This window comes from Saccharomyces eubayanus, chromosome VII, assembly GCF_001298625.1.
Source record: "Saccharomyces eubayanus strain FM1318 chromosome VII, whole genome shotgun sequence".
NCBI lineage: Eukaryota > Fungi > Ascomycota > Saccharomycetes > Saccharomycetales > Saccharomycetaceae > Saccharomyces > Saccharomyces eubayanus.
Genome location: NC_030982.1, coordinates 561556 through 575412, shown reverse-complemented (window position 1 = coordinate 575412; position 13857 = coordinate 561556). Strand labels below are relative to the sequence as shown.

At 38.5% G+C, this 13857-nt stretch overlaps 7 protein-coding genes across 7 annotated transcripts; 3 read left to right on the top strand and 4 right to left on the bottom strand.

Moving 5' to 3' along the window:
* Positions 1-9: 9 nt before the first annotated feature.
* MCO32 (Mco32p) lies at positions 10-852 on the top strand (the record flags this gene model as incomplete). The annotated part of the gene is made up of 1 exon (XM_018365166.1): positions 10-852. One exon carries the CDS (start codon positions 10-12, stop codon positions 850-852), a length of 843 nt encoding a protein of 280 aa, XP_018222266.1.
* Positions 853-1129: 277 nt separating this feature from the next.
* Positions 1130-2239, bottom strand: FMP48 (protein kinase FMP48; the record flags this gene model as incomplete). The annotated part of the gene is made up of 1 exon (XM_018365165.1): positions 1130-2239. The coding sequence occupies one exon, from the start codon at positions 2237-2239 to the stop codon at positions 1130-1132; it is 1110 nt and encodes a 369-aa protein (XP_018222265.1).
* Positions 2240-3881: 1642 nt separating this feature from the next.
* On the bottom strand, positions 3882-4439 carry SCM4 (Scm4p; the record flags this gene model as incomplete). The annotated part of the gene is made up of 1 exon (XM_018365164.1): positions 3882-4439. The coding sequence occupies one exon, from the start codon at positions 4437-4439 to the stop codon at positions 3882-3884; it is 558 nt and encodes a 185-aa protein (XP_018222264.1).
* Positions 4440-4858: 419 nt separating this feature from the next.
* Positions 4859-5950, bottom strand: UFD1 (polyubiquitin-binding protein UFD1; the record flags this gene model as incomplete). Its single annotated transcript, XM_018365163.1, has 1 exon — positions 4859-5950. One exon carries the CDS (start codon positions 5948-5950, stop codon positions 4859-4861), a length of 1092 nt encoding a protein of 363 aa, XP_018222263.1.
* Positions 5951-6299: 349 nt separating this feature from the next.
* Positions 6300-9374, top strand: TFC4 (transcription factor TFIIIC subunit TFC4; the record flags this gene model as incomplete). The annotated part of the gene is made up of 1 exon (XM_018365162.1): positions 6300-9374. One exon carries the CDS (start codon positions 6300-6302, stop codon positions 9372-9374), a length of 3075 nt encoding a protein of 1024 aa, XP_018222262.1.
* A 330-nt stretch (positions 9375-9704) lies between these two features.
* Positions 9705-10862, bottom strand: TAM41 (putative phosphatidate cytidylyltransferase; the record flags this gene model as incomplete). Its single annotated transcript, XM_018365161.1, has 1 exon — positions 9705-10862. The coding sequence occupies one exon, from the start codon at positions 10860-10862 to the stop codon at positions 9705-9707; it is 1158 nt and encodes a 385-aa protein (XP_018222261.1).
* A 1139-nt stretch (positions 10863-12001) lies between these two features.
* RME1 (Rme1p) lies at positions 12002-12907 on the top strand (the record flags this gene model as incomplete). Its single annotated transcript, XM_018365160.1, has 1 exon — positions 12002-12907. One exon carries the CDS (start codon positions 12002-12004, stop codon positions 12905-12907), a length of 906 nt encoding a protein of 301 aa, XP_018222260.1.
* Between the last annotated feature and the right edge of the window lie 950 nt (positions 12908-13857).

Genomic DNA, 13857 nt, shown 5'->3' with positions numbered 1-13857 from the left:
GGATAGCTCATGTTTTCAAGGAGCGTTTTCAGAAGCACGATACCAATTAAGGGAACCCTCTCTCGATGGTACTCGAACTCTATAAAATTGGCCAACCTGGGAGAGGTTACTGATTATTTGGTAGGTGACGGTGTACCTAACTTACTACAAAGGATGCTCAAAGAATCCGTACTCGCTGATAATATAACTTTGAGATTATTTCCCACTTCGCATCCCTATATCCCAGTGTTGCACGGAAGATCCAAATATAAGGCTTCTTTGAATGCCATCAGGATGATAGTACGAAAGTTCGTACTCGACGAAGAGTGCCGCTTGCATATAAGTTTAGTCAAGACTTTAAATTCGACATCGAAAGGCGGAGAATTCAAAGAAAATCCTCAGAATTACAACACTATCACGCCCAATGACAAACTGGTTATCAAGTGGCAAAGTTGTATACCGGAAGATCGTTGCAAAATTTCTAAGCCAGAGATTAACGACGAGTTGAAAAAAAAGAAAGACGGGGTCGAAGGGGAGAATTCGTTTTCAATGAGATCAGTACCAGTGATAGATTACATTTTACATCCTACGATAAATAATCTGAATCAAAGGGTTGTTACAGAATACATTGATGACGCAGCCGAAAAGTCCATACAAAATTTTAACAAAAACGGAAATATTAAAGAAGGTAAGATTGGAAAAGATGACACTATAAAAAAGAATAAAGTGAGAAGGTTATCACGGTTAATAAGAGGCACTTTTATATTTGAATTCAACGAAGAAAACTCTAAAATTTTAGTCCATACCATTGAAGACGTCGAGTTGATTCATTACGAAAAAAAAATTGCCACTGGCGGCGCATTTGCATGTTGATATATTGTTCCGTTTATATTAAATAAATTTTAGTACTGTATATACATAAAAGAGTTTCAGCTCCACGCATTGAAAAGAGGCACAGAAAGAAAAAAGTCTATTAAAAATCTCTAGAAAAAATGAATATATAAGTTTTTTATACTGAATGACGTTGATAGGCGACATGTAATGAAGTTATGCAGATGGTCCGAGTTAAGAATATGAAATGCAGGAAAGAAAAAAAAAATCAAGTAAAACAAATAAATAAATGCATGTCCATGAGAGTATTTTTTTTTTCCTACTTGCTGTCCTGAACCAAGCAGGGCTTTTCAAAATTTCTTAACTGGAAATTAGATGGTATTGATTCAGTGTTTATTGACCATTGTTCCCAGAACAGGTCAATTTTACTTTGGTAAGAAAAGGAATCTTTTGTAGAGGTGTCTTTGTTCCATGCAGAGTCAACCATGTTCATAAATTTTTCCATTGATCTCTCTTCGGCATCCGATACCCTCAGGAGCGTATCCACAATGATTTTGCACAAGTGGAAGACATCGTAAATATCGGGCAGGTCTTGCCAGACGTATTGTCTTGTGTGTTGTAAGCTTTCATGCAAATCTCCTTCATTGTTGTAACCACCGGCCAGCCTTGGTACAACATATTTATTGTAGATGAACGCAAACGGATCCTTTTCGAATTCATTTAAGTTTTTTAGATGTTGACCCTTCTTTGGTTTCAAAACTCTGAAAAGACAATCACCAAAAAGCAAATAGAATATAGTAGCACCTAGCGACCAATAGTCTGCCTTGTAAGTGTTGTACAATGGGGCGGATGATAGGTCCAGCTTCCTCTTAAAAGAAGAAGTCTCAATACGGTTTGAAAAGGTTTCTGGTGCTCTATAATTATCTGTGCCGATTTGGTAGTCGTTAGACTTGGAGGCTTGGATAGCATGGCCCCAATCGGCCAATTTAACGTCACCATTGATGGTTAAAAGAACGTTTTCCGGTTTGATGTCTCTATGTGCAATTCCCAAGCTGTGAGCAAATTGTATTGCTGAATACAGTTGCCTGATGATTTTTTGCATGTCGATTTGGATCAAAGAGGGAGATGAAGGAGTGCCTTGACTCTTAGCAATATCAAGAAAGTCGTAAAGGTCACCGCACTCGCAGTACTCTAGAACCATGACGTAGTACGAATCGTCAGTGTAAAAATCAAGCATTGAACAAATGTTGGGGTGAGGGCTGTGAGAGCTTAAAGTCTTCATTACATTGTATTCGTTTAGCATGTTTTTTTCTGAAGTTTTGTATTTAGGAGTGATTTTTAAAGCGACGTAGCGATTGTACTTGGTACTCCATGCTTTGTAAACCGTGCTAAAAGTTCCTGATTGTATAGGTCTTAATTTTGTATACATTTTTTTTTCGTTCTTACTTATATGCTGTATTTATTGTTATTTTGGGTATAGTGACGGATATTCAAATGATTTATGAATATGAACAGAATTTATTGAAGTGGTAGTATAGGGTTCAGGTACCTTTATCAATATGCTTTTTGTTTGTTTATGTTAATTTTTTATTATTAATAACAAAAAACTAATAAAGTTATATTTGGGTAAAGAGAAACTAAGAATGTAAATGTCTGATATGTATATATATATTAAATTATTTATTGTATACGTAGTCCGATTCATTTTGGGATATGCATAGTAGATGCAACTACGGTCCGATTCTTCCAGAGCTGAGTGGGTTATCCCTCTTCCATAGTCCCCTGAATTTTCCTTCCTTTTATTCCAAAATGGTGCTGCGACTTTTGGCTTGGATAGCACCCTTCCTTACCTCACCTCTTCTACCTGCCTTTGCACTGTTGCAACCTCTCTCATACCCGCGCTGAAAAGGCTGAGGACCAAGGTATTGTCCCGGTATTACGCTCGGGCTTTCTTTTTCCAAACCTTGTCTCACTAGATACTTCCATCTACGTTTTCCCTAGAGCCGCTCGTACGAGGCCGTCGGAGAGGGGACGTCTTCTATAAAGCACGTAGGTAAGGGGTACCAACAGTAAACCGGAATGGGCCAGAAAATGGGATGACCCGCAAGCGAGACAAATGAGCGAGAGGTTACGGATCATTACGGAACCATCCGCCAGTACATGTACGCCCTTGTCTCTCTGAGCCGAACGGAAAACGGACCCAGCCTGTCGAAGCAGCCTCGCGACAGCACCGAAAGACCCTCACGACAGAAATGAAGGCGTCCACGATGACGTCCTCCACTGCGGGCCAAAGCAGGACTGTGCAGGCTTTCTCCGTTTTTTTCATGCATGTTGTCACTCCCCTCCGCCCTCGTGGCCCGCCAACTCGGAGGTGGCCGCTCATTTATTGAAAACGCGGAACCGTCGACAATAGAAAAGCCTATTGACGGAAACGGAAATCATCACAAAAAAAAGAAAAACCCGGTTTCCACAATGACTAAGAAAGAGCTGGCTTAAACGGGCCAGGTGCTCCTTTATCCGATATATATGCAGGATCAACTGGTAGTCATACGAGATAAATTTAGCGGATGTGCTGTAATCTCCCATTTTTTTTTCTTTTCTTCCCCTCGGCCGTATTTGGTGCTGCGGAGTTTGTCTTGAAGTCTGCACAACTCTAGTTTTTGACGTCACTTCGCACTTTCTTACCATTTGCCTTTAAACTATCCCACCTGGAGTTTATCCGAAATCCAGTTTTAGTTTTTGTTCATGATGCATATGAAAGTGAAAAACGCCTTCTTTACTTTTGTATTATGTTCCGAAACCACTACAGCCCATCGTCACCAAGGCGTATAGGGGACAGGGACAAACTGTTAGGGACAGAGGTAAGAGAAAGTATCATACTATACGTATAATTGTCTTTTATTGTCAGCTATGTATGTAATTATATCGTAGGTAAAAATAAATAGTTCTTTTGTCCGATTAGGGGCCAAATTACGCTGCTTCGCCTATTTACTGGGTTTTCGGCCTTTTGCTAAGCATGTATATTTAGCATTAAATAAATAGTTTGGGGTCCAGGTCACGTGGCTCTATGTTCATGTTCTGAATCCGTCTAGAATGCACTTGCCAAAGGTGAAAATGGTTAAACCGGTAACAATGCACATGTGCAATGTCATATATGAGTGACATTTGACACTTCTTTCTGATTCAGCTTTTAATTTTTTGGCGTTGTTCATTTTTGAGAATGGACATGCGGCTTCTCCATCTTCAACTTGTGGGTGGTTTTGAGGCAACTTTTCGTCCTTTTGGTTTTCTAGGTCATTACGGGTACATTTTGGTGCCAATTTGTGATTAAACAGTGATACAAAGTACAGGTATACCGCAGATAGTGGGGCAATACCCAACCCACACAGTAGGTAGTTTGGTCTGTCTCCTGGTGTAGATAAATAATAGCTGAGGCCAAAGGCGCTCGTGGCTAGTCCACCTAATACAGTGCTCCAACAACCTAGGGTGCATAGAACGCCTTTCAAATGTTGAGTCAAAACGTTTATAGGGGTGGTGATGGAAATTACTGTGGATGAAGTTAAAATACCGGCGTATAAACCCAAGGATGAGACTGCGATACCTTTTATAATAGCTGGAGAAACTTGCATTTTATTTTTGTTTGATGGTCTATCTGTTTTGTTTGTAGTTTGATGCCGTGGTAGGAAAATTTATTAAAAGCCGAATGAAAGGTTGGGTCTAGTAACAATAGAAAATAGTGTTTCCCTCATTTATATAATGGTAACCGAGATTATATAATCTTCCTTTTTTTATTTTTTTTCAACAAAATACAATAGATTTCGCCCGTGAATAAACGAAAGGAATTTCTTCGGTGTTAAGCCGAGGAGATATCGCCTTACTACCCATCCACGCATCTCTATACTAGTACTAAACGAATAATAAACGCCACAAAAGGTAATGCAACGCATTGGCCTCTTGGATTTGAAATCCGTCCCTTTGAAAAATGCTTTGTGTGTTTATTGGAGACCCTATACCGTTCTATAAACTAGTGTTATAGCTATATAAATATCTAGTCGATCTCGATGACTTCAGGACTCTTTGGAGCTTTTGATTTAGACGAGTCATGATCTTTCTTCGGTTTTCTTTTGTTGCTTTTTCGTAACGAGATCCCTTGACCATGGAAATTCTGTTCGTTAGATTTAGCTTCACTATCACTTCCTTCATCGTCCTTCGGTAGAACCATTGGAAATCCAAAAAATAGTTGGCCTTCAGGCAAATCTAGTTTGGCAGGTTGGCCATCAAACGTTATCTTTATATTCTTTAAATCTTGCCCGGGTTCCGGATTCCTCTTGGGAGCCTTCCCAGATATATTTTGTCCTTTGCCAACGAATTTAGATCGATCATTATTAATACTGTTTGTAATGCCTGCATAATCAATTCTTGTGGACATTGATCCCTGCCCAAGCACCGATGGATCCAAGACTTGACCCTTACTGAAAGGGCTCTTTTTTTCTTTGTCTTGTTGGGCCTTCAGTGCTTTATAATCAGGTTCCACATATCCTACGGGTGGCGCAAAATCGGTTACCAAGTCGGTCTCAATGACACATATACTTTTTGATGACGATTCAGGTTTCACCTCTAGAATCTTAATTTTGAATGTTTTTCCGTTATAACTGATCTCGATCACATCATCCACAGTTAATGTGGAAAAGTTCCTCAACACGTTTTCTAGAACTGCCTTAGGGTCAGAAATGTCTAAAAAGTCTACCGATTGAGGTTCTAATTTCACGAATTGACCCAGAGGCACATCCGCCGATGAAATCTGTAATAGGGATCCCGGCTGTATGCCCAATGTTTCCATCATCCATTGGGGCAAGTATACCCTCCCTTCTTCAGCAATAAATTCTAAAACACCACCATGTGTCACATTTCCGCTTTCATTGGCAGTCAGTTTGAAAAGCATGGGATATCTGATGTTCAACATAGACAGTTTGCTCAGAGCGCTTGGTGGCAGGAAGATCTTGCCGCCGAAGTTTGCGTCATCTTTCCGTATTCTATCATTCATCATGGCTATAGGATAGCATCTAAAGAATTCCTMAAACGTTTGAGGTATATTAACAAAGCCGTTTCCTCCGCCAAAAGAACTGAACCCGGAAAACATTATTGTTCTTTTTTTTTATGATATCGTATCTTTATCTCTTTTCTCACTATGACCAGGAGTGCTATTCATCAAATTGTGATCAAATCCCTTCTTTATTCATAGATCTAGTCAAAGATTTCTTTGCCTTCCTTTAATTTTCGCCACCTAGCCCAAACAGGAATTATTTTTTTTTCATGGGACGAAACTTGCCGCTTCCGTCGTAAACGTGGAGTGTCCTAATGTGTACTTATTTTCTTAGGCACTTCGGCTAAAACAATTAAATGATAATATTGGCAGGGCATTTGTACACAACATGCGTTGGTAAACAAGCAAATTGGTGTTGAAGAAATAGCACCAGGATCGATCTACGATGGTGGCAAGGAAATCAAAGAGGGGCCAACAAAAGCAGCTTGCTAAACCAGAGGAATTCGATGTTCCAAAGGAAAATGAAGAAGATGAAGAACATTTGTACGGTAATATTGACGACTACAAGCATCTAATCCAAGATGAGGAATATTGTGATGAAGATGTACCTCGCGATTTGCAATTTAGCGAAGATGAGGACGACTCTGAGCGGGATGATTCTTTGCTGGCAGAATTTTCAGACTATGGGGAAATATCTGAAGATGATGAAGAAGATTTCATGAATGCAATTAGGGAAGCAAGTAACTTCAAAGTGAAAAAGAAAAAGAAAAACGATAAAAGTAAATCATATGGCCGCCAAAGGAAAGAAAGAGTACTAGATCCAGAAGTAGCGCAATTGCTCTCTGAGGCTAATGAAGCATTTGTTAGAAATGATTTACAAGTTGCGGAAAGATTATTTAATGAAGTCATTAAAAAAGATGCGCGTAATTTTGCTGCTTATGAAACTCTGGGTGACATCTACCAATTGCAAGGAAGACTTAACGATTGTTGTAACTCGTGGTTTTTGGCAGCCCATCTAAATGCGTCCGATTGGGAATTTTGGAAAATAGTGGCTATCTTATCTGCTGATTTAGATCACGTTAGACAAGCAATATACTGTTTGTCTAGGGTTATAAGCTTGAACCCTATGGAATGGGAATCTACGTATCGTCGGGCAATGTTGTACAAGAAAACGGGACAATTGGCAAGAGCTCTGGATGGATTTCAAAAACTATATATCTACAATCCTTACGATGCGAACATATTAAGGGAGCTGGCTATTCTTTACGTTGACTATGACAGAATCGATGACGCCGTTGAACTTTACATGAAAGTGTTTAACGCAAATGTCGAAAGAAGAGAAGCCATTTTGGCTGCTGCAGAAAATGCTTTAGATTCTTCAGATGAAGAAAGCGGGGCAGAAGAAGAAGCCGAAAAGGAACCTCACGATCAAGATGAGGATATGCAGATGTTTCCTGAGATTAACTGGAAAAAAATAAATGCAAAATATAAATGTATACCATTCGATTGGTCGTCTTTGAATATTCTCGCTGAACTCTTTTTGAAACTGGCAGTCGGTGAGGTTGATGGTATTAAAGCTATCAAAAAATGTGCACGTTGGATTCAACGTCGTGAAGGTCAGGTGTTTTGGGACGGCGTTCCGGATGATTCAGAATTTGACAATAGAAGGTTCAAAAATAGTACTTTCGATTCTCTACCTGCCATTGAAAAGGAAAAATCGTATACTATTCCAATCGACATCAGAGTTAGGTTAGGGTTGCTGAGGTTAGACACAGATAACCTTGTTGAAGCCCTCAATCACTTTCAATGTCTTTACGATGAAAGTTTTACCGACGTTGCAGATTTATATTTTGAAGCAGCGACTGCTTTGACAAAGGCCGAAAAGTATAAAGAAGCCATTGATTTCTTTACGCCGTTGTTGGCTATTGAGGAATGGCGTACAACTGACGTTTTTAAGCCCCTAGCAAGGTGTTACAAAGAAACCGAAACTTATGGAACAGCTAAGGAATATTACGAATTGGCCATCAAATCTGAACCAGGCGATTTGGATATTCGTGTGTCACTCGCAGAAGTTTATTATCACCTAAACGATCCAGAAACATTCAAAAATATGTTAGTTGACGTTGTGGAAATGAGAAAACATCAAGTTGATGAATCACTCAATAGGATATCTACTGAGAAGGGCTCTGGTGATAGTTTGAACGATGTCTCCAGTAAACCATTATTAGAGGATAGCAAATTTCGAACCTTTAGAAAGAAAAAGCGCACACCCTATGACGCAGAGAGAGAGAGAATAGAAAGGGAAAGAAGAATAACTGCAAAAGTCGTAGAGAAATATCAGAATATCAAGAAATTCAAGTTTGATCCAGCACTTGGTGAAGCCAAACAAGCCACTATATGGATTAATACAGTTTCAGAACTGGTTGATATTTTTTCAAGTGTTAAAAACTTCTTCATGAAAAGTCGTTCCAGGAAATTCGTTGGTATCCTACGGAGAACTAAGAAATTTAATACCGAGCTTGATTTTCAAATAGAAAGACTATCCAAACTAGCTGAAGGAGATAGCGTGTTTGAAGGACCGTTAATGGAAGAGAGAGTGACTCTAACATCTGCAACAGAATTAAGAGGACTGTCATATGAGCAATGGTTTGAGCTATTTATGGAACTTTCCCTTATAATAGCGAAATATCAAAGCGTTGAGGATGGTTTAAGTGTGGTAGAAACGGCCCAGGAAGTGAACGTCTTTTTTCAGGATCCTGAAAGAGTCAAAATGATGAAATTCGTGAAACTGGCTATTGTACTGCAAATGGACGATGAAGAAGAATTGGCGGAAAACTTAAGAGGTCTTCTGAATCAATTTCAATTTAACAGGAAAGTTTTGCAGGTATTTATGTATTCCTTATGCCGCGGGCCTTCCTCTCTGAATATTCTAAGTTCTACCATTCAACAAAAATTCTTCTTAAGACAACTGAAAGCCTTCGATAGTTGCAGATATAGCACAGAAGTTAATGGTCAAGCCTCAATAACGAACAAAGTCGTGGACAACCCCGACAAAAAGTCATCGCCATACCTGTACTATATCTATGCTGTTTTGCTTTACTCTAGTAGAGGCTTTCTTTCAGCATTACAGTACTTAACGAGGCTAGAGGAGGATATTCCAGACGATCCAATGGTTAACCTTTTAATGGGGCTATCGCATATTCATCGTGCCATGCAAAGGCTAACGGCTCAAAGACATTTTCAAATACTTCATGGATTGCGATATTTGTATCGCTATTATACAATAAGAAAAAGTCTATACACAGATCTGGAAAAACAAGAAGCAGATTACAATTTAGGGCGCTCTTTTCATTTGATTGGTCTGGTATCGATTGCAGTTGAATACTATAACAAGGTTTTAGAGAACTATGACGATGAAAAGTTGAAAAAACACGCCGCATACAACTGTATTATAATTTATCAGCAAAGCGGGAATGTGCAATTAGCTGATAAACTCATGGAAGAGTATCTAAGTGTTTAAATATTGGTTAAATATTTTTGATTAAAACATATTTGTATTATAACCCTTATGAATATAAACGAACAAACCACTTTTCGGACGTACCATGATGAATTCTTAAATACGAAATTTTTTTCAGGTGCCAAGAATTATAGACCCTCTCCAGAATGCGGTTGGTGGCTGGGCACCAATTTTGATGACGTTAATGGGAAATATATATTACCTGAGAATATGGTGTAAGAAAAAGTATAAATAAATAAATAAATATTGACCGGTGACCGAATTAGGAATGTGAATAAATTAAGAAAGTAAAGTTTAGGAAAAAGAAAGACTTGTATGTTGCACTGGAAACTAACTTCTTTTCATTGATTTCATCTTCTTAGCCCAAGCATACTTAATCGATTTTGTGACCCCCGCAGTGAAAACACCTTTAATGGTTTGCAGTGCACTCGATTTACTTATGCGGCTGAGTAAGAGTCTTTGAGTGTTTTTTAATGTGAATCCCTTTGGAAGATAAAATGAATCGTTTAGGACCACCTCTTTGTAAATAGGTCTATAGTATATTTGGAACCTTTCAAAGTTTTTAGTAACAATGTTGTTAACTTTGTCGGGATTTTCTCCACCTAGTTTGTATCTAATATCACCTGCGTAACTCAAAGCGGTTATCTCTTTATAAAATTGGAATTCGTCAAACTTGTTGTTGTTTTTCTCTAGGGTGTAATGCTTAGCCAATGTAGCGGCAGCTTTCAGGTTTAGCTGGTTCCAGTATTGCACTCGTAGATCATTCTTTAATATTTTAACCGGTTTTTGTAGTCGCCCCGCTATATAGAATGTATTCCAAGTAGCTACGTCTTTTAAAAGCGTTTCCATAGAAACTACTCCATATTTTACGTCGTGTCCATTTATATTAGCAAATGGGTTGAAGTACACCCCTGCACCAATTTCTTGAAATTTGGAAACGAATTCGGAACCGAAGTATTTCAAACTGGAATAGTGGTGGGGATTTTGTCTCATATTAATAGAGTGAAAATGTGATGGATGAGTGACACCTAAGATAATATCGATTTGGGGTTTGCTATCTGTTTTAGAATACCCTGCTTGTTCAAAAACTCCGGAGCCGTAACCAAATGCAAACCTGCAAGGAGCCTTGAAAGACGCCATAACTCCATGCAGTTCTCTCTGCAGTTCCTTATCGATGGTGATGAGTTGATTACTTCCGTAATTGGGAGGGAGTCTGTGAAATCTGTACATATAATTTGTGAAATTGGAAGTCATCTCGTCAGATTTCCTGATACCTTTTTCTAGTAATTCCAGATCATTGTCCTTAGTAATCCCTTCAATATGGTGATTTTGCTTTTCGTGAATTGTTCTATTAGAGATAATGCCAGCATCCTCTAAGGTAGTCTTTTCTTCCTTAATACGCGTACTCAAAAGTCTTCTCAACACGCTTGCATGTGTTGCGTGGCCTCTCAGCAGTAAGTTTAGGCGATTTTCAGAGACTCGAAACATAATTCAGGCAATATTTGTATAACAAATATGTTCGCTGGCAGTGCAAATTAAAAATTACGCTAAGTATCACTCTTTTACCACGCTGGTGACCTTGGGATACATCAAAACTCTTTCACATGCGTGCATGAAGTATTCATTTTACACTGTTCAAGGTTAACCAGACTGAACAGTATGATTTCTTTTTCATGGTCGCCGGGTAAGAGGAGGTCACTTGACCTATAAAGTGGTGGGGAATATTGTGGGCCATGGTATGATAAATGAAAGTTGAAGATATATAGTCGATTACGCCTTTAATTATAGCTGATTCAAACGCGTTTGCTGTCTTGCACATTGGTAGTTTTTGTAGAATTTTCTTAAAAAGATTGTAGTATTCTGCATGCATATTAGATCCATAGTCTACTACAGCCTCGTCGGATATTTAAACGCTTTTTGTTGAAGATTTTTGCTACTAATTCCTCCTTTTTCAAATAAATATCTAAAGTCCCATTTATACTTGGCGTATAAATGGACGTACGTTTGCCTCTCCTTACGCTCTTTCGTGTCGTCACTTTGTGCCAGTGTCAGTGATTGTAAGTAATTGAGAAATAGCCGTAGATAGCATCGTAGCAAAGAGTTGCTAAAGTGCCAGACATTTTTTTTCACTGTTTCAAGGGATGTTGTGGTATCTAAAGTGGCAAGCAGGGCTGCATGTAGTAGATTACATCTATAGCCGGCGTATATTGTTTCGCTTAAATAAAAAAAATCCGACCTTCTCCGGCAGGCTTGCTAACAAAAAGCGTACAGAAATGACCGCGCTTGTTTTTAAGTACATCACCATATATTTAGCTGGTTTTTCCTTATGTAGGGAACAGGCTGGTGCCTTCAAATGAATTAAAAGGGAGCAATATAAGTAATACATATTGTTATATTTCATAGGAGGTGCTTTATTATTTCAGTATTTTTGTCTTTGTTGTAACTACTTTGTAGTTATGGTTCCAGTTAAAATGGACAGTAATAGCAGGTTTTCTGATTCTAGTTTATAGTTTATAGTTTTCTGCCTGTGGTAGCCATCAAAGCCGTCGTTGTCCTTCTTTACAAAACAAATCCAGCATTCTACAAATCATAACATATCAGTCTGCCATTGAGAACTTAGTATACCAATGCCATTATACTTTGGGCAAAACAGTGCCATCGCCAACGTATCTTGGAATGGAGAGAATTTCCAAGAAGTAAAATCATTTTGTCATTGGCATGAAGCAGAGCGAAATATAAACCAAAACTCGGTAACACTTTTAGGGGATGATGCTAACTTGTATTTCGCCAAGAATTATTTACTGGGATCACTGGAATCTACAGTTCCAATACCCGAGGTTCAAGGCCAGGTTGAACAAATAGATACGTTTTTTGAAACAAATGACTCACAGTTATATGACAAATATGGTGAAATGACAAATAATGTACAGTACATTACGCCATCTTTTGGCCCTGTGTTCAAAGATCCAGTAAAGATCAAACCTCAAAAAGAAGCGGATTCAGCATTTTTTGAAGGCAATGCGACAGAACAAATTGCTTCGCAATGCTCTCCCCCGGCTTATTCGCAACTCTCACATGTGGCTCAACTATATAATGACCCTAGGGTATCGGGCACGCTTTCTCAAAAGCAGACGAAAAGGGGAAGTTATCGGTGTTCCCACTGTTCAGATAATTTCCCAACAATACTAATGTTTGCCGCGCATTTAGATAAATTCAACCTTAGAAGACCGTACACATGCCCAATAAAGCAGTGCCCTTGGAAAATATTAGGATTTCTGCAAGCAACAGGTTTAAGAAGACACTGTGCATCTCAGCATAGAGGAGAGCTTGATGTAGAGATGGAGAAATCGCTAAATTTGAGGGTGGAAAAGTATCCAGGGCTCAGTTGTCCATTTTCTATTTGCCAGAAAACATTTAAGAGGAAGGATGCCTATAAGAGGCATGTAGCCATGGTGCATAATAATGCCGATTCGAGGTTCAATAAGCGTTTGAAAAAAATTATGAACAGCATCTCCAACAATAAAAGTAAATAGGACCTTGAAAATGCGTGCAAAAGAGCCGCATTATATTCCATCTAAAAACAAAATAATAATAAAAGGAAATATCTGAAGCTGCCAAAACTTGCTCCCCATAATTTAATACACATTTCAACTTGCATCGCTAAATAAATATTTGCAACTTTTTTTTTCTTTATATTTAGTTATTGTCATTAGAGAATCATTTTTATGCGAATCTTTTCCTATTTCCTATTTCTTCGTACACATGACTCGATAACAAATTATTCAAAAACCTTGATGCTATTTTAGGACATGGACATCGCTTTTATTTCTGAGAGGATTTACACTTACTCTAGCAACCGGAGATAGGCATTGTGAAGAGTGAGAGTAGGCGCTTTGTATGTTAAGTCAGCGAATGCGGGCGTATATTCCACACAAAAATACATGCGCTCAGAATCAAGCCTCATGCAGTTACAATAAAAACCACAATTCTCTATTCGGATTTATACCAGGCTCGCCTACTTAATATCATATGGCGTTGCTTGCTCCCAGAGAAGGACAAAAAGAAGTTCTGGGTACATTGTTCCGTTCAATCTAACTGTAGTGGCCAAATAACGTCTTTAGTGGTTTTTCCTAATTAAGATTTTTATGTTTTCTACCGTTGGAGGTCGTTTTTCAATATCCTCGATAGAAGTTCATCGACAAACTTGTATTGCACGTATTTCTTCTGAAAACAGTATGAGCAATACAGCAACTCTCGAAGACCGGGACGAAAAGGGGAAAACACTAAGAAACGATAAAGGCCAGATCGGCAATTTTGTGGAAAAAGATCTGCATAGCCAAGAAGAAGAAGAAAAAGAAGAAAAGTGGCATTTTATTTTTTTTATGGTTTCCTTGGAAAAAGTATAAGGGACGACGAAGTGGATGCAACAAAGTTTGGATATACAAAGAATAGTTTTTCTTTCCTTTTCCTTTTTTTTTTTTTT